Source organism: Oryzias latipes, chromosome 16 (genome assembly GCF_053564925.1).
Source record: "Oryzias latipes strain Hd-rR chromosome 16, Olatipes_Hd-rR_3.1".
Classification (NCBI taxonomy): domain Eukaryota; kingdom Metazoa; phylum Chordata; class Actinopteri; order Beloniformes; family Adrianichthyidae; genus Oryzias; species Oryzias latipes.
In genome coordinates, this window is record NC_136252.1 from 21,720,170 (window position 1) to 21,738,417 (window position 18,248).

General features: G+C 39.4%; 1 protein-coding gene across 1 annotated transcript in view; it reads left to right on the forward strand.

Moving 5' to 3' along the window:
* kcnn3 (potassium intermediate/small conductance calcium-activated channel, subfamily N, member 3) overlaps positions 1 to 18,248 on the forward strand; it is a 77,942-nt gene that overhangs the window by 14,929 nt on the left and 44,765 nt on the right. The window contains exon 3 of the mRNA XM_011485308.4: positions 4,828 to 4,923. Coding sequence (XP_011483610.1) covers positions 4,828 to 4,923 — 96 coding nt within the window. The remainder of the gene's footprint in view (positions 1 to 4,827; positions 4,924 to 18,248) is intronic.

The following is an 18,248-nucleotide window of genomic DNA, read 5'->3' on the forward strand; positions in this document are numbered from 1 at the left end:
TAAACATTCCATTTTCAGGTTTGGACTGTGATAGACATTGACCTTGAAATTCATCTTTAATCCTGTTTTAGGTGGGACTCTTTGGTTATCAGTCAATTTATCCAACTTTGAGCTTCTCATCAGCTTTTCTTCTTGCAGCCACGTCCTGGTCACAGTCGCATGGAGCTTAAACTTCTGAATACCATGCAGCTATAGTCACAATAACATTTAGCTGCTCAGAGATGGTCTTCAAGTCTTTACCTTTAATACGCTCATCTATGACTTTCTGTCTGATCTCCTCAGAAACTCTCTCCTTTACTTTCAGTGCTCCGTGTTTAGTGTGACACACACCATGTCACCAGACAGCACGGTGATTGTCACCCTTTATAAGCAGCCTGACTGATTACAGCTTTGTGGGAACAAGTGATGATAATCAGGCTGTCTTCTTTTAATAATCACTACGTTCAAAAGTCATTCAGTCATTTTTGCCCATCTTGTTGCTTTAGCCTTTTATGTTGTTTTTAAAGACCTACTACGATGGACATTGTGTTTTTAACATGTTCTTGTTACATTTTTCTGATGATATATGGGACATACCGGTAGATTAAGACAAATAAGATAAAACTGCATTTCTGAGTATTTCTTTATCCAAATCGGGATAAATCAGGAGCAGAAAAGAAAATGCAGCCTTAAAAACTGGTAGTTGTTGTGTACAAACTACAATCGGTTGCCTGCAGGCTCCCCGCTTCGCTCCGTTCGTTGCTGATGTTAGGTTGGGAGTGTGAGGGGCTGTAAGCTACCGGGAGAGAGTGTAAACAAATGGAAAATGTGAAGTAGGGACAGGCTTACTTACAAAAGTCCTGCCCACAATTCAGAGACGAATTTCTAATGAACTACTGCTGCTCTGCAGAAAATAGAAAAAGTCAGAGGTTTTTTGATTTAGCCTAAAAATGGCATAATTGTTATTAAAAGAGTACTGGAAACGCTTTGACAGTAGATCAAAAAGACAATTGGAGTGGATTTTTCATGGTTCAGTTAAACATAAATTCCATAGACATTTCCAGTTTTCACTGATACATTTTTAGCATTTTTACTTTTTAACTCTCTGTCTCTTTTAAAATCCAGTTTTTGCTTCTGTAACTTTATGAAGTCTTTTATGATGAATCCGAGGCTTTTAGCCATTTTCGAGATCACAGACATTATTAGACTTAAGTTCATAAAATTGAATAAATATTTGAAACTGTGGGTTGCAGTCTAAAGGTAAACACTTGATGTAAAAAGGAATTTCCTGCTCTTTATTTATCTGTGAAAACCACAAGCTGTCATCAATTAGGGGACTTCAGAGGTGCTGGTAGAAGACAGGTTTTTGAACTTTGCACAGAGGAAAACAGCTGCTTCCCCCCTATGCTTTCACTTTAGTGGTAACCTACTCACCTGTTCTGCCAGTAGAGCAAACAAAAACTCTATTGGTCTTTGTAAAGTGTAATCAAGCAACAGAATTTTTACTGCTGCAGGCTGGAGTGTGACATTTATAGAAATATATGTGCTTTTTTAGGACACATGCCTAGGTTTGTTTACACTTAATTTGTTTGCATATGTCTGTAGTACATAAAATATTAAGAGTTCAGTGGTGATGCATTATTATGGGATGCTAAGTTTGCTGTTGGACGCTAATGACCAATCAAGTTATTAAAAAAGTGAGAATGTTTAAGCTGTGGATAGTTAAGGAATTTTTCAAAATAAAATAAAGAGAAAATGTTTGTCACATTGTGTTGGCAGAGAAAGGAGGTGTGTTAAACATAAACTTTGATTATATATGTTAACCAAGCAGAGAGGTAAAATCAAAAGCTACATGTTTTTGATGATCTGACTTCCCCTTGCACATCGTGTCCTTTGGTGACCGCAGATGACATTTGAGCAGAGGGAGCGAGATTGAGACACGATAATATTAAACAGATCTGGGCAAACCAGAAGTGAGTAACAGTCGAAGCTCGATGGTATTTTTGCTGTGCAGTGGCCCACTGCCACACCGATATGTGACACGAATGTGAGCATAGGTTTGTGCATGTTTGAATTTCAGTAAAAGTGTGGGCAGAATATTAATTTTCTGATGTAAAACATTGTTGTAGACAAACCTGACTTTGTGTTGATGTCTGAATAATGCAATTCTAAGCCTATAAAGGCCAAACGATAGTCTATACTACATTTGCTCTACATCCCATGAAGATCTGTACATTATTAATTTCTAAATATTGAGTAGATTCTACTCCATGCGACTGTGTGAAAACTTGAGTGGTGTGTGTCGGAGATCAGAGTGCAGACTCGGGTTATGAGAGTGTTCGCTGATGAATGCTTAACAGCTCGCTACTCAACTGCAGACATATCTGATCTCCAATGCAGAGGTCTTGATGAGTCTCAGCTTTTTTCCTGTGGTGAGCACCAGACAGCTGTGCCCATCATGAGACCTTGCTGGATGCCAAAATAAATCTACCTTGAAGTTTTAGCATACATATGCCACGTTTTGTGTGTTTGCTTTTGTACTTTGCTTTGTTATTCAAACCATCGTCCTTGAGCTGATGTGGACAAACGAGTTTGTTTCACATGAACTCTCAGCTCGGCTGACAAAAAAGCCCAAATATGAAAAGCAACCAGCTTCGTTTTCTGTTGTTGATAAAATGCCAGAGTACGGAGTTGGTTGTTTTAGAAATTTCTAATATAAAATCCAAGGAGCTGTCAGAAAGCTGAAGCAAGAATAATGACAGTTTACAATTCCCTTTTTCCTAGTGTGTAATTCACAAATAAATTCACAGATAAATGTTAAGGAACAAATTCTACAAGCATAAACTTACACCTCTGGGATTTTGCTTGAGAATTATTATTATTTTAATATTATTATTTTGCATCTGAGTTTGTGTCAAAGTGCCACATAGTTCTGGATGAAGCAAAATAACAACTTTGGATTTATGTTTTGAAACTTGGACAAAAAAACGTCTTAAAATGTTTAACCTATAATCTAATGCTAAAATAGGTTTTATGTTTTAAGATTTTTAATAGAATTATTTGGCAACATCCATCACATTTCATTCATTAATTTAAAATAAAAATAGAATATAAAGATTTTCACTTGATGATAAAATTCAATTTAGATGACTGAACTATGATGTATTGTGTATTTCTAAGAAAAAATAAACAGAGTGAGCAAAATACTAATTTAGGCTAAAGAAAAACAATAAAAAATCTACATGTTAATTTGTTTTAGATGTTTTTGTGTCATTTTTATTTCCTTTTTATTTTCCCTTTTGTACATTTTAGAATATTGAAGAAGAACTACCGGTACATGTTTTTATTTGGAAAAATAATGCATAATATTATCTGATCTGTATATGGGTCATAGATAATTAGAATTTCTTGAATTCCCCACAATGTACTTTTTATAAAAATATATTGTAGTTGTTACCATTTTACTGGTGCAATACAAATATAAACCAAAAAATTCTCTAAAGTTCTCAAAATCTGAATAAAAAAACTCTTAAAGTTCATGGCATCACATTCAGCGAGGTTTAATTCTAGGATAAAAAGCTTAAAAATTACTTTCTCCTCCCAAAAATCAGTACTAAATCTATTATTATTAGACAGATTATAATTTTGAAAAAAGTTTTGACCAATAATTGCTATATTTTTAAAGAGTCACGTTAAATGTTTGTCTTGTTCCTAGTGTTTACAATTTTTGTTTAATTTTTTCTAATGTTTAATTTAATTGTCTTTAGATGACAGAGCTTGAATTTTAGGTAAAAAAGACGAGGTTATTCCTTTTTCCTGGCGCAGCAGTGATATTGTTACTGTGTGGAACCAGCAGACAGACAGATTGAGAGGCAACATGAATTCAGGAATGGAAATGCCTCAAGGACATTTCCAGACTTTCTGATGCTTGACGAAAAATGAATGACTCGAGCAGAGGGACAGAGGTGAAGTGGAGTGGCATGACTTTCCCCCAAAAACATTTCCTGTTGAAACTGGTTTCAAATGACAAAAACATTAGGAAAAAAGTGCTAAAAAGGTTTGCACATTTCCCCTGAGATGAAATGATCAAAAACGGGGAAACCTTCGGCATCATTTAGCTGCAGTTTATTATTGCGTTGGCACTGATTTGAAACAGACAATAAACCACGAACAAGGACTGTAATTGGCTTTTTAATGAACATCTGTCTACCTTTCAAAAGTGTAAAACAGGCCATGAGTATAATTTCCTATAACAGAAAATCTTGTTTCTAAACTGGATTCATTCATTCATCTGCTATGTTCTTTGGGGAAATTGCTCATAGATAAACATTAAAACCTTTTTTCTGTTTTCATTCACCTCCGATGGGTTTCTGTACATGAGCACATGTGTGACTTCTGACTTCAACAAGTGTATCTAAGCTGCTGTGTAAGAGGTGAAAGGGTTAAAAAATCCACTGAAGTGCTATGAGCTGCATTGATTGGAAGTTCCCCCAGCACATTGATTATAAGCTCCATCAAACCAGGCAAGCAAAGGATTTAAAGCTCGACTCTAGACAGATATTGACGGGTGAAACGCACTCCCGCTTCTGCTCACCGCTTTAAACTGTTTTTGTAAATATCAGTTTGCTTTTTCTTTGCCCGGGTTGTGCAGACACTTGTGCAATTAGAGCAGTGCAATAACAAAGACGACGGTGGGTGCAGCCTTTGGAAAATTAAAGCAGACTAATGTTGGATTAGAGAAAGCATTTTAAAAGATTCTGTAGCTTCTTTTTTCAGCACGCTTTCCTAACAGCAAAGAGGATCTGAAATGTGTTTTTGTGAAGCCTTACGTCTGTTTTCTCTCAACAGAGCTCCATGTATTCTCTGGCCCTGAAGTGCTTGATCAGCCTCTCCACAGTCATCTTGCTGGGACTCATCATAGCCTACCACGCACGAGAGGTTCAGGTAAAACACCTGTACTTGCATTCGCTGGCTTTTACTACATCAGGGCCCAGATTTATTATACCTGCTAGATTCTAGATTAGTGTAGTCGCACTTCAGTAGTGGGCTTTAATGTTTCTCTCATCCAGGAACAAAGATGTAATTAGATCTTTCCAATAATGACCTGCCCAATCTATCAAGTGCAGGGCAAATGAGTGTACCGTAGCAAAACAAGCAGATCTACTGTGGCAGGGGCAAATGATTTACACACAACACAAGTGTTTCTCTCCTGAACGCAGTTGGTTGTTGGAGCATGACCCTGCTGATGTTGAGCTGTTAAATATACGGAGAAGTGACTGATCTGCATGAAGTAAATGTCCACCTTTCTTAAGTTTAATGACATCTCTCTTATAACTCTGGGTAAATACACACAAAGTTTCACTTTTATACCACCATAAAACGGTTCCTATGAAACATAAGTTGTAATCCTGGTCTGAATTTGGAGGTTGCAATAAAAGATTGGGGTTATAAAACGCAACATTCTGTGCTGTTGTCAAAGTTCAAGCAAGTAAGGATGATTATAAATGTTTCATATTAAAATGATACTTTTATTTTTGCAAAAACACAATCAGAACAAACTTTTTGAAATGAAATCAAATTTATTAAATAAGTTACACATTTTAATGGTGGTTTGGCAACAATATAGGTATATTACTTTAGTCATTTTCTGATGCAAAGTTATATTTTATATTTGGTGTGAATGTTTCAGATATCCTGTAAACATCCTACCCTATCTTTATTTATTTAACCTTTGACCTTATGCCATTCAGAGCGAACTACAAAGTAAGCATCTCATTCCTTACTGTACATATCCTTGAATATAATGTGTAGAGTTGCACAGTTTGTAGCCAAGTGTGCCATTCTAAACTATATTCTACACTTTTTCATAGCTGCCGTGTTTGTTGCTTAAAAAAAATTAGAAATCCTTTTACATCTCATTGATAGTAAAAATATCAGTAGCAGTTAAAAAGGAAAATCATAAATATGTTCTCTGTATTTGGTTCCTGAATTTGGAAATCCTATGTTAAAACCCAATTTTTTTGGTTTTATGTAAAAAATAAACACAAATGTTTCTTTAGCAAACAGAAATATAAAAGCAGAAGCATTGTTATTTGTCCTTACAAATGGAAAAAGACTTCTATCAGTTATAAGGCAGGCTATTGGCAACATTTCTGCATAAAAGGCTCTTAACTTTCTCTGCTTTATAAGTTTGGATTGGGCAAGATGCAAAGCCTACCATCTGTTATAAAAGTTGTTTCTTCTTAACTACCTTTTTGCATAAATTTGCTAAACAATACTGGTTTTTTTTTATTTTTATGTTTTGGTGTTTGCTTAGAATCCAGTCCCCTCTGAGGTCCATCTGAGCTGCTGTTGTTGAGCCTCCTGCTGTTGTCCTTTAGACTCGTCCGATAAAGTCAGGGCCCCAGGTGTGCCAGCTCAACCCAATTAATGACAATGACGAAGGTCTAAATGGGACTGACAAAGCAGTCTATATGGCTTTGCAACAAATGCACACCGAATGTTAAAGAGTGAGGACATAATAAAGCTGTCATTCAAAAGACGCACATGAGGCACACCTAAACCTGTAATCACACACGGACCCGATCGTTTGTAAGGCTGAAAGAACCAATCAGGAGTCCTTTCAGGCTTCATTATATGTTTTGCCGTTTGTCATTTGACTAATGCAACTGCGCTGCATTCCAGTCATTTGCACCCGAAGAACATTGACTATTTATGGGAGCTTTGCAGGATCTGATGAGCACTCCCCCCAGCCAAACCGCTGAACCACACTCATCTGTCTAACCAAATGCTAGTTTACTGTTTTGTTTTCCATCAACAACTATGGCGATTTTCTTCTGTCACAGAAACCTTTTAAGTTTGTAGCAGTGGAGCCGTTTTGAATGTTAGGCTTTATGACAGAAAATGAGCCATTTCAGTGTGCGCACATGCAAGTGTATATTTGCATAAATGGTTTAAAAATTCATCGATAAGGTGCTCTCATCTCTGCTCATCAAGTTTGATGTCACAGTCACGTCCAAAGTCAGTCATCCGCCCACTCGCACGGTTGCTGACACACGTGAGCGCTAATACCGACAGGAGATTGAGAGCATGTGAGAGATAAAACGACCCAGCCGCTAATCTACCTGAAAAATAATTCCGTTTGATTAAATGAAGTTAGGAGTTTGGGGATGATGCTGTCAAGGTATGCTGGGAATCCCAGCTGTCTGGGGGAGGTGCAATCTTGCAGTTCAGCCAAAGTCACTTTCAATGACAGCTTCATAAAGGAAGGTGATGATATGTGATTTTTAATTTTTACATTTCAGTAGCAGATGACAGCTGGATGGAATAATTCTTTTGCATTAATATTTTAACATATCGACCATATTTGAAAAAGATATTGCCACTTAAATCATCGTGAAGGCAGTTTTTGGCTTAATGTTACTGAAGCAACTTTTTTAGCGTTCAAGGGTAGGCGCTGAACTTTCATAACTATTTCAATTTAAAAATTGTGCTTTGTGTGCGGCTGTGTTTTACTAGCCACTCAAATCCTGATGGTGCAGCCCTTCATTGCTGAAGATCTGTTGTTATTGTGGACTGTCCTTGGTCAGAAATCTTTATGTTTTTTTATTTTTTTATTTTTTGGCAAAGTAAATGAAGAAAACAAGTTTCTAGTTTGGTCCATAACATAATTTCCCTTTGGGATAAACTTGGAGTCACTAAACCAACTGAATTTTAGTGTACATAAAGGAGACCAGATAGATTCCAGAGCAAGTCAAAAGTTTTATTTTTATTCCTTATTTTTATCTTGAACCAATTTTTTAGATTAATTTTACTCCCAAGTCAGTTGTCAAATACAAAGAACGTACAAAGAATCTTTTTTAAATATGTACATAAATTCTTTCTGATGTAAATTTTCTGATTTACAAAACAAAATATTTTTCATATAACATGTGTTAGATAAATTATGAATGTGATATAGAAACTGCAAAACATTAAATTTAAAGTTTAAAAAATAGAAAATAAAAAAAATAAAAATAAAAATAAAAATAAAAATAAAAAAAAATTAAAAAATAAAAAGAGTAATTTACAGTAAATGAAATTGTAAAAACTTTGACAAATATACTTCTGATTTTACATTTGTCAATGTCTAACTATTGACAATAAATGAATACAAACCTAATAAAAAATAATAAGTAAGACTGCCTTGTGAAAAATTTTCAAAGCACTGATCTGTTCTCTTTTCTCTTTGATTGTCATCCGCTTTATCAAAGGATTCTGTCATAGGTCGGATGTTGCAACAGTTCTCAGTTCCCAAACCGCTTCTGCTTTCAATAGATTGTGCAAAAACACAGACGCAGCTACTGCAACTACAGTCATTAAGCAACAAATAAACCGACAGAAGTTGTGGTTTTCAGACAGAAACCAGCTCTGATTGTTCACCTCAAAGATCCGACTCAGAGTTTTTTTGAGATTGACTTAATTGTCACTAGTGTCTATTTTGATTTTGCTGTGTTTGGCAAGGTGCCATTGGTGGTTAATGAGAGGGGGGCAAGTTTTGCTTCTCAACAACCAATGAATAAAATCCAGTGTTTCCTCTTAACCATCGGTATCAGTCAAAATATTGTTGCAACCTGGGGGTTAGGCTCATGTGAAGTGGGGAGTTTTGGGGTACAATATTTTAAAGATTAAGTTATGGAATGATCCACAACAAGGTTGCAGATATTATCACTGCAAACATTTGGTAAATTTGCAGCAGTATGCGAAGCTCTTGTTAGGGCAGCAGGGACAAAGAAGATTATGATGTGTGCTCCTCCTGCGAGTATACCACCTCTGAAGGGTTTGCCTTCACCCATCGTTAGCTGGGATGTTCTCCAGTTAACCTTGTGACCCTAATTAGGACAAAGCTGGCACAGATGTTGGACGGAAATATGGGGTTGGTGAGGGTGTACGGGACCTTAAAGAAGAGCTGGACAATTAGGATTTAGGCAAAAGAGTATTGTTGAAAAATACATCATAAAAAGAGGCAAGTAGAACTTCTATTTTAGTGCACATCAAATGAATTTGAACAAAAGCTATTTAAAATGTATGCAATTATGTATAAAAAGGACATACTACAGTAGATTACACTGGTGTTGTTTGAGACCTATACTCTTCACAAAACCTTATACATCACAGATCTGCTGCTTTGGCAGGGACTTAAATAAAATGTTATACATGTATATGTAAATCCATGCATTTTTCATGCATGTTGATCATTTAACTGCAGGCTGCTGTCACCACGCCTCACTAATATCTATGAATAACATTAGTGTCCCTTTTCATAGATGGCTGCTGTTGGACGACTGATAATATATGCACCTTGAAAGAAGAAATGGCCTAAAAAATAAAGGATCCAACCCGAGCACACTGACAAAAGACAAATCGCACACATGATGCGTAAATACTGTAACTTTTAGTGCAGTATGATCAAATTGATCAAATCAACAATTTTACTATTTTATTGAATTTCTCTATATTTAAATCTTACTTCTTTTCAGTTGTCTTTGAAATATTATTTTGTCTGTTACGTTTATCTTTCCTGGAGTTTGGGCTTTTTGGGCACTAACAAAAGCATGTGTCTGATTTTTTGTTACCTGCTGCTTTGACAGTGGTAAAAATACTTTTTCCTCCAAATATCTTTTCTTCCCCCCATTGTGTGACGTTTCAGGTTTTTTTTTGTTGAGCTTCTCATGCTTTATCCCGGACTCTGTTGGTTCTGCCTCACCAAACGTCTCTCTGATTCAACCTCGTCTCTCTCTGCCATGGTGATATGGCTTCCTTTATTTCCATCATCTTCTTTTCAAATGTTCTCCTTTTTTCCTGCTTTCCTCATTTTCTTTGTTGTGTAGTGCAAGCTGTCAGGAGAGAAGATAAACATGGAATAATGAATGGAGTGGTAATTACTGATTGCATCCATACATACATTTACTGCAGCTCCTTCCTCCTGTTCCGCTTCACGTGTGAAACAACGGGACACCAGTCCATCACAGATGTATTGCTTCAGTGATAAACATGTTTTGTCAAAGACTTTTTTTTTGTTTATTCAATGCTTTGAAGCTAGTTGTATTGTGCATCCGTGATGTTGAACCTCATCTCAAATGAAAAGTTTACTGCTGGAAAGTAGAGCTTGAACAGGCTGAGCAGCACAGGACCCTTCCCCACTAGTGAAAGTCAGTAGGGACCAGTTCTAGATGGAGAGCGACAAGTTAGCAGAAGCCAACCAGTTTCCCAAAGAAGGCTTTAAAGACTGTCCTTCACTCTCTGTAGTAGTCCAATACACAAACAGATCCAGAGTTTTCATGGTGTGGCCTCAGAACTGGGTGGTGCGGGATGAGTCTCCCATTGGAGGTGGGGGAAAGCCTTTAACCAGATGATGTAAATCACTCCTTTTAAAGTTTCAGAAAAACCCACTCCTCTTTACTCATAAACATCCAAGCTCATGACCAAGGACAAATGAAATGTAAGATGGGTCCTCTACGGTTTGGAAAGTTAAAATCTCACTGCTACAGGACTCAGAAATGGCGCTACAATTCAAGGAGCCAACTGGTGACTCTCCAGCTGTTAGGGAGGAACTGCTTTAGTCAAACCTAACAGGTTGACCCACAGTCACCAAATCAATTATCAGCCTGCTTCTTAGAAACCAAGAGTTCTCAAGAGCAGTTGTCTGGCCTTTACGCAAGCCTTATGACAGCGTTAGGCAGAGGAAGTGGCAGAAAGAGCTCTCCTGTAGTCAAAAAGAGGTAGATGATTTTTTGATTTGATCTTGATTTTATTGATTTATTTCAAGTATTGTAGTGAAAGCAACAAAGAATTTACACATATTTATCAAACTCATTACAGAAATGATGAAATGCATAGATTAAAAAGACAGAAAACAAAACAAAAATGTCACTTAAATCATATATGCTTAATTAAATACAGTGATAATTAACTGAGGTATAAGTAGAGTTTGATTTATTGCTTGAAAAGGAGTGGGAAGAAGCAAGCTTATATAATCGCACCCCTACTGAGTTCATTCATTTGATAGTTTAACAGTGTTTTTAAATCCGGTTCTGATCAGATAGATTCTCTCCAAGTAACAAAATCCAGTGCCTAGAAATGATTGATGATCTTCAGAAAACATTCATTCATGATATCAGTAAACAGGAACGATACCGATATGTAATAATAATTGATTATCATTAGAACACATGATAACATCAAACTAGTAATTATTGCTACATGATAACCATGAAGCACTTTAAAAGGTCATAGGCCTGTGGCAGAAGATGGTAGAGTTCTCGCCATAGGCTGCCATGACAAGATTTTGAGACTATGAGGTGTGATGTATTCACAGGATTTGCAAACTTGCCTCCAACACTTGGTTGACGTGGTTTCTTTGGCCATTGAATTGAGCATGAAAAACATAGGACAGATTGATCATAAGCAGCCTACAAAACTCTGCAAAGAACTAGGCAGTGAATATCGGATCAGAACTGATGTCTCTTGGTCTGCTGTGAATCCCAAAAACATGTTTTAGTGTACAGTAACAGTTGCTTTAGCTGAGGGAAGCTTAGGCAAGACTGAGGTCTAAGAAGAGTATAGGAAGTGGTGACAACTGACCTGAAGGTGGTTGATGAGATAACTTGTCTTGATTGGAGTCACAACAGGCCGAGACGACCTACTTGACATCTTTCTCCAATGTTAGCCACGTTGTTTCCCCACATCAGATGCTCAAAGGTCGCCTGGTTGAAAAGTATTAGGATTTGAGGAATAAATCCACCAGAAATTGCTTATATTAATCTTTGACTTTTATAAAATCATGAATTAACTGAATCCTTCTGCACTGAATCAATTCGAGTGCAGAAGGACACCCAAGCCTAACAATACTAACAGCTTTGGCTTGTTTGATTTTGACCTTTTACCTTTTTTGCCATTAACTATTTAATCCCTGTCTTTGGGCAAACATTACATTTAAGAATACCTGTGAGGTAGATTGCCACACCAACAGCCAGTATTGAGTTATCACAGAGATAAAATTCAAAAATCAGAAAATGACTTTTGCGGAACAAATAGAAGTCAACTTTAAGATGAGGGAGTCAGACGTAAGCAGGAGTAAATCCTTGTAAGTAATAGCAAGGCAAGACAAAGCAATATCTGACACAAAGCACTCGTATTGGAGGACACCAGTTTTGCATATATATGGGAATAAATCAGCGTATTTGTTCTCTGCTGTCCTCTTTCTGTCCAAATAATCCCTTTGAAAATGTATATAGTGCCTAAGTGCTTGTGCAGATGGTTATTTGTGTGTCAATTCTGGTATTTCCAGCCCTGCTCTATGATTTGCATAAAAGCACAAGATTGAACTTCAAGTGGCGGTCGGACACTGCTGACTCTGAATGCTTGAGAAAGTTATGGAATCGTTTCTGAGCTTTGAAAAACTATAGTTCCAGTACATTTGACTGTATAATTAGTCAAGTGTTGCACACGCTTCCTCACCAATTTAGTTTTTTTAGGTGGTATTAGGAATTTAAAAACACACCATGATATCAAGGTTCTTTGCTTTGTGAGTTTTTCTTGTTTTCTTGTAAAATACATAAACTTAGTTACTTTTATATGAAAAAAATAATCATTTGCACATTTCTTTATAGCTTTTCATGTCAACCTGTGTATTTAAGTCTCTGTTCTTGAAAAGGCACATGAAGACAAGACGTCACCTTTAAAAAGGAAGAGAAAATTGTGGCGTGTTGTTCCATTAGTGGCCCAAAGAATTGACTCCAGAGTTATGTGATCTTCCATGGTAATTTCTGAAATGCTCTATCATTATTTATGATGATTTCTGAATTAATTTACATTTACGCAGCAACACAAAGGACTATCACAGTGAGGTTACCATGGTAACAGCAATGTGACAAATCATTATCTGCTGCATCTTGGAAAAGCTCAACATGTTCATTTCTGAGAACAATATCTTTTTATCTGCCGTCTGACTGAAACATTGTAATTAAAAGCAAGAGTTTTCAGGGTTTGCTCTTCTTGACATTACATTTCTACACATTACTTTTTGTTTTTAACAAATGGGCTCCTGTGAGTCTGGTTTATATTTTGAATATTGATATGCTGAGCAATAGGTTATGAGCTGGAGTCAGTGTCTATGGAGAGTTTATGTAGTTAAAAGTGAGGATGCTCTGAGATAACTGAAACCAGGCATTCCCAGGTCGGCTAACTGTTCCAGTGTGGGTCTGGGGTCCTGGCTGGACACGCCTCTCCAGGAAATCTCTAGGTGGCATTCCAACACGTCTAAACCACTTCAGCTTTTTTAATAATTCATCCCCATCAGGAGAAATTCAGTTGTCCAGCACCCATCACTTACACATCAATTCAAATTGAAAGTAAATTAAAATAAATAAATACTTTAAATACTTCCTAAAAGATATAATGAAATCTGATTATTTATTATAAACTCTTATAGCAGCTGGGATAAAAGATCTGTGGAACCTCTCAGTTCTGCCGCGCAGTGAGATTCCTGTCACTGAGGACAGTCTGCATTCTGCTCCCCATTCAGTCCTCCAACAGAGACCCTACAGAGTGAACCCCCCACCCAGCACAGAAAACACACTTCTTAATCAATTTGTCCAGCCGATTACTGTCCCTCGCTGTGATGCTTTTGCCCCAACAGACCGCACCATAAAAAAAACAGCACTCTTGATTCCTCTCAGTGGCTTCCAAGGAAAGGAAGCTCATTTCCATCCACTGTATCCATTTTAAAAATTGTCCACAGACCACAGGTCTGAGGGTGAAAACATGCGAGCCTCACCTTTTCATTTCACTCCCTTTTCTACAATAGACCAGCACGCAGTCAGCATTACCACAGATCCACCATCCATCTGTTGTCTTCTGCTCTGTCAGTCACTCGCTTTCAAACAGAACGCCAAGAGGCTTAAACTGGTCTGCTTGGGCGTGTGACTCATTCATATCTTGGAGAAAGCATTTGATCTTTTTCTGAGTGAGAACCACGGCCTCTTCTCAGCAGCTTCAAACTCCACCAGCATGAGCTGGAGGTCATGGCCTGATGAAACCAGAAGTTATCCAGTTATCTGCAAAACAGAAAAGACTGGATTCTAAAACTCAAAAATAACAATTGCTGTGAAAGCATTTAGCAGATCTTCCTATTTCTTCCGGTTGGTGGCATGGTGGGGGGTTAGATGTTTTGTTTTAGGACACAGTGACAGCTGAGCCTGAGCCGTAAACCCACCCCTATGCAATGAGTGGCAAGCAGTTTCTCAACCCACTGAGCTAAAGTTACCCCTGTCTGTCACAAATGGGGTGATGGGAATAATAATACACATTATTTTTAATACTGTTTTGTCCAACTGCCACAGATTTCCATGAATGTATATTCCATAAATCTGTGTGCTCCTTTTTAGGATTCATTTATTTCTGAGCTGACTCTGGATTTCTCTCAAACTCGTGCATCTAGAAACACAAAACTTAAAAGAAATGCCCTTTTTTCCCACACCTGAGATAAATTCCTATTTGAAAGCCAAAAATTAAATTGCTGTTGAAAACAATCAAATAAAAACTCTGAGGGAGTGCGTGAGAAAGGGATGTTTTACTTGTCCATTAGAGCACTTCAAACATTAGAGACCTATGTTATTCAGTTTCTTTTTGCAGAGTTTTAGAGGCATTCTATTGATCAAGAAGACACCAGCTTGGCACTCAAAGCTACTCAGAGCAGAGAAGATGGCATTAGGAATATAAAGTGAGCTCTAGCCCTTCAGGAGGCGTGTCTTTTCTCATTTAAAGTGTACTCCAGTCTGAAAACGTCTGATACTTGGATGGTCATAAAATGATGTCAGGCTCTGCAGAATGTCTGCAAAATCCACATCGGGAATGATAATGCAAAGCCAGATAAGAGCTGCAACTTCTGCTTTAGTCTTAAAAAAAAGCATTACATCATCTCCTTTCCAAGAAATGTTCATTATGCACATGTCATCCGTGTCTCACTAGCCTATTGCCATATTTAGTAACGCAACGTTTTTTTCATATTTGCTCTGACTGAAGGAAATTCCTCGTCTCCAGACACCAGTAGTGGAAACCTCTCTTTAGACTCTCCTAGTTACCGTTTTTAGACTTCCTAGAAGCAAACTAGGCTGCATAACACATGCACACATCCCAGCCGTGAAGCATGGCACTTCTCTCACTCTCTGCAACACTTCCTTTGCACTTCATTTACCCCTTCCTCTTCCTTAGGAGTAGAAACAGCGACAGAGGTGTTTCCTCTGAGGTGCAATTACAGTCAAAAAAGGCATGTTATCCTGTCTGAATATCCACATACATCGGGGTGTGCTTGTGTGTGTGCACTTGGCTCACCCCACTTAATTCCCTACCTCTTCAAGGCTTTTTTGTTATGCAAGATCCAGACGTTCCCTAGAGTTGTGAATATGTCTGTTAAAGTATGTGTGAATGCTTTTCATGCTCTTTCTCCTTCAGCAATAAGGGTCGTCTTTTTTATTTTTTCCCAACCTTAAGTTTAGTCTTCTCACTGCTGTAAGAAATGGAGACTTGAGGCTGATTTGCCCAGATTTACCTTTCAGAGTCTCTAAGGGGCTTTCTGTGCCTGTGTGTGCTATCATGTGCAAACTGTCGCTGCATGTCTCACTTGACTGCAAGTAGCCAGCCCCGCTTCTGGCTTTATGATACGAGACAAGTGCAATTAGTAGCTCAGCATGACGGCGGAAATACTGTGGAACCAGGAAAGATTTTATGGACTGTTGGTTGGAAAGCAAAAAGGGTCATTTAGGGTCAGAAAACAGGGGATTATAGACACCTTCACCTGCATGTGCACACTTATCCACCAGTCTTCCATCCCTCTTCTATTCCTGCTTTGTCCTGTGCAGGGGTGCTGGTGTCTATCCCAGGTAGGCTGTCCATCCCTGACAGACTCCAAATATCTTCAACACAAAGATTTTTCACACATTTTCCCTTTTAAATTGTGCCTCGTTTTCTCCTGCCGGTCTGTCTCACTCACTTTGACCTCCTTCTGTCCTGTCTGCTTTCCATTGCCTCCCCTCGTCTCTAGCCCTCTGCCCCGTGATGTCAATGTTTGTTAGGACCACAACACAGGACACACTTTTTCCCCATGAACTTGTTCATCCTTCCCTGTGGGCTTGTTTTTCACGTCAAAGTTAATTTAACTGTATTTCAACATTTGTTTCTCTTTGTTAACTGATAGCACTTGTGTACACATTGATTTAAAACTTCAGCAGACTTTTTGACTGCTCATCAAAGTCAAAGTCAAAGTTGGCTTTGTTGTCAAATGTACTGCATCCATAAAGACATACAGCACAGATGAAATTGCTTTCCTCTCACCCCACAGTGCAAGCATCATATAAAAAATAAATAAATAAACGACTTAAAAAATAGATAAAAAGACAGCAATAATAAGAAGAATAACAGTAGTCTAAACAGTGCAGAGAGCAATGAGATGGTTAAAGTGGCAGTTTAAAGTGACAACAGTGCTGAGAACAGTAAGTGGATGAGTTAGTGATGGCAGTCTTTGGTGAAAGTGGTGATCTGAACTGTTGTGAAAGTTTTCAGTGTGGGCTTGTAGGACCAGAGGGGCCAGAGGGGGGAGGGCAGGGAGGGAGTTGAGTGTCCTTATCGCCTGATGGAGGAAACTGTCTTTTAGTCTGCTGGTTCTGGCCTGCAGACTTTGCAGCCTCCTCCCTGATGGCAGCAGGTTGAAGTGTCTCTGGGATGGGTGTGAGGGGTCCCCTGCAATCCTGATGGCTTTGCGGGTGAGGCGGGAGCGGTAAATGTCCGAGAGGCCAGTAAGAGGGACACCAACGATCTTCTCAGCTGTTCTCACAATGTGCTGCAGAGTCTTCCGGCAGGACGCGTTGCAGGCTCCGTACCACACGGTGATGCAGCTGGTCAGGATGCTCTCGATGGCCCCCCTGTAGAAGGTCTGCATGATGGGGGGAGGAGCTCTGGCCCTCTTCAGTTTGCGGAGGAAGTACAGGCGTTGTTGGGCTTTCTTGGCGAGTGATGCAGTGTTTTGGTTCCAAGACAGGTCGTCGGAGATGTGCACCCCCAGGAACTTGGTGCAGCTCACCCTTTCCACAGCAGCACCATTGACGATCAGTGGAGCGTGCTGGGTGGGAGTTCTCCGGAAGTCCACAACCATCTCCTTTGTCTTCTCCACATTCAGGTGGAGATTATCGTCTTTGCACCACAGAGCCAGCCTGCTCACCTCCCTTCTGTAGGGGGTCTCATCGTTGTTGTTGATGAGACCCACCACTGTTGTGTCATCCGCAAACTTGATGAAGAGGTTGGAGCTTGATGTTGGGGTGCAGTCGTGGGTCAGCAGAGTGAAGAGAAGGGGGCTCCGCACACATCCTTGGGGACCCCTGTGTTAATTGTAATGGTGCTGGAGGTGTTGTTGCCGACACGAACTGCCTGTGGTCTCCCTGTCAGAAAGTCCAGAAGCCAGTTACACAGGGAGGTGTTGAGTCCTAGCTGGTCTAGCTTGTGGATGAGCTGCTGGGGGATGACTTTATTGAAGGCGGAGCTGAAGTCAATGAATAGCATTCTGACATGAGAGTCTTTTGTTTCCAGGTGAGTGAGGGCTGAGTGGACGGCTGTTGAGATGGCATCATCGGTCGAACGGTTTGACCGGTATGCAAACTGGTAGGGGTCCAGAGTGGGGGGGAAGGTAGACTTGATGTGCTGCATGACCAGCTGCTCAAAGCACTTCATGAGAATGGGGGTGAGAGCGATCGGGCGGTAGTCATTGTAGCAGGAGGGAGAGGACTTCTTTGGGACCGGGATGATGGTGGTGGCTTTGAAGCATGAGGGGACAACAGCCTGGCTCAGTGAGAGGTTGAAGATGTCGGTGATGACATCTGTCAGCTCATCAGCACAGTTCCTCAGGACACAGCCAGGAATGTTGTCAGGTCCTGGGGCTCTCTGTGGCTTAATGCTTCCCAGTGAGCGCCTCACGCTGTCACGTGATAGCATCAGCACTAGGTCACTGGGAGGGGGAAGAGTCTTCTGTGCCGGGATGCTGTTGTCTGCCTCAAAGCGGGCAAAGAAGGTATTTAGCTGGTCCAGCAGAGGGGTAGAGTAGTCGCAGGCCTGTGGGGCGGGCTTGTAATCCGTGATGGTCTGGATGCCCCGCCACAGGTTCCTGGTGTCACCACTGTCGCTGAATCGGTCAGCCACCTTCCTGGAGTGCTCCCTCTTGGCCACCCTGATGCCTCGTGACA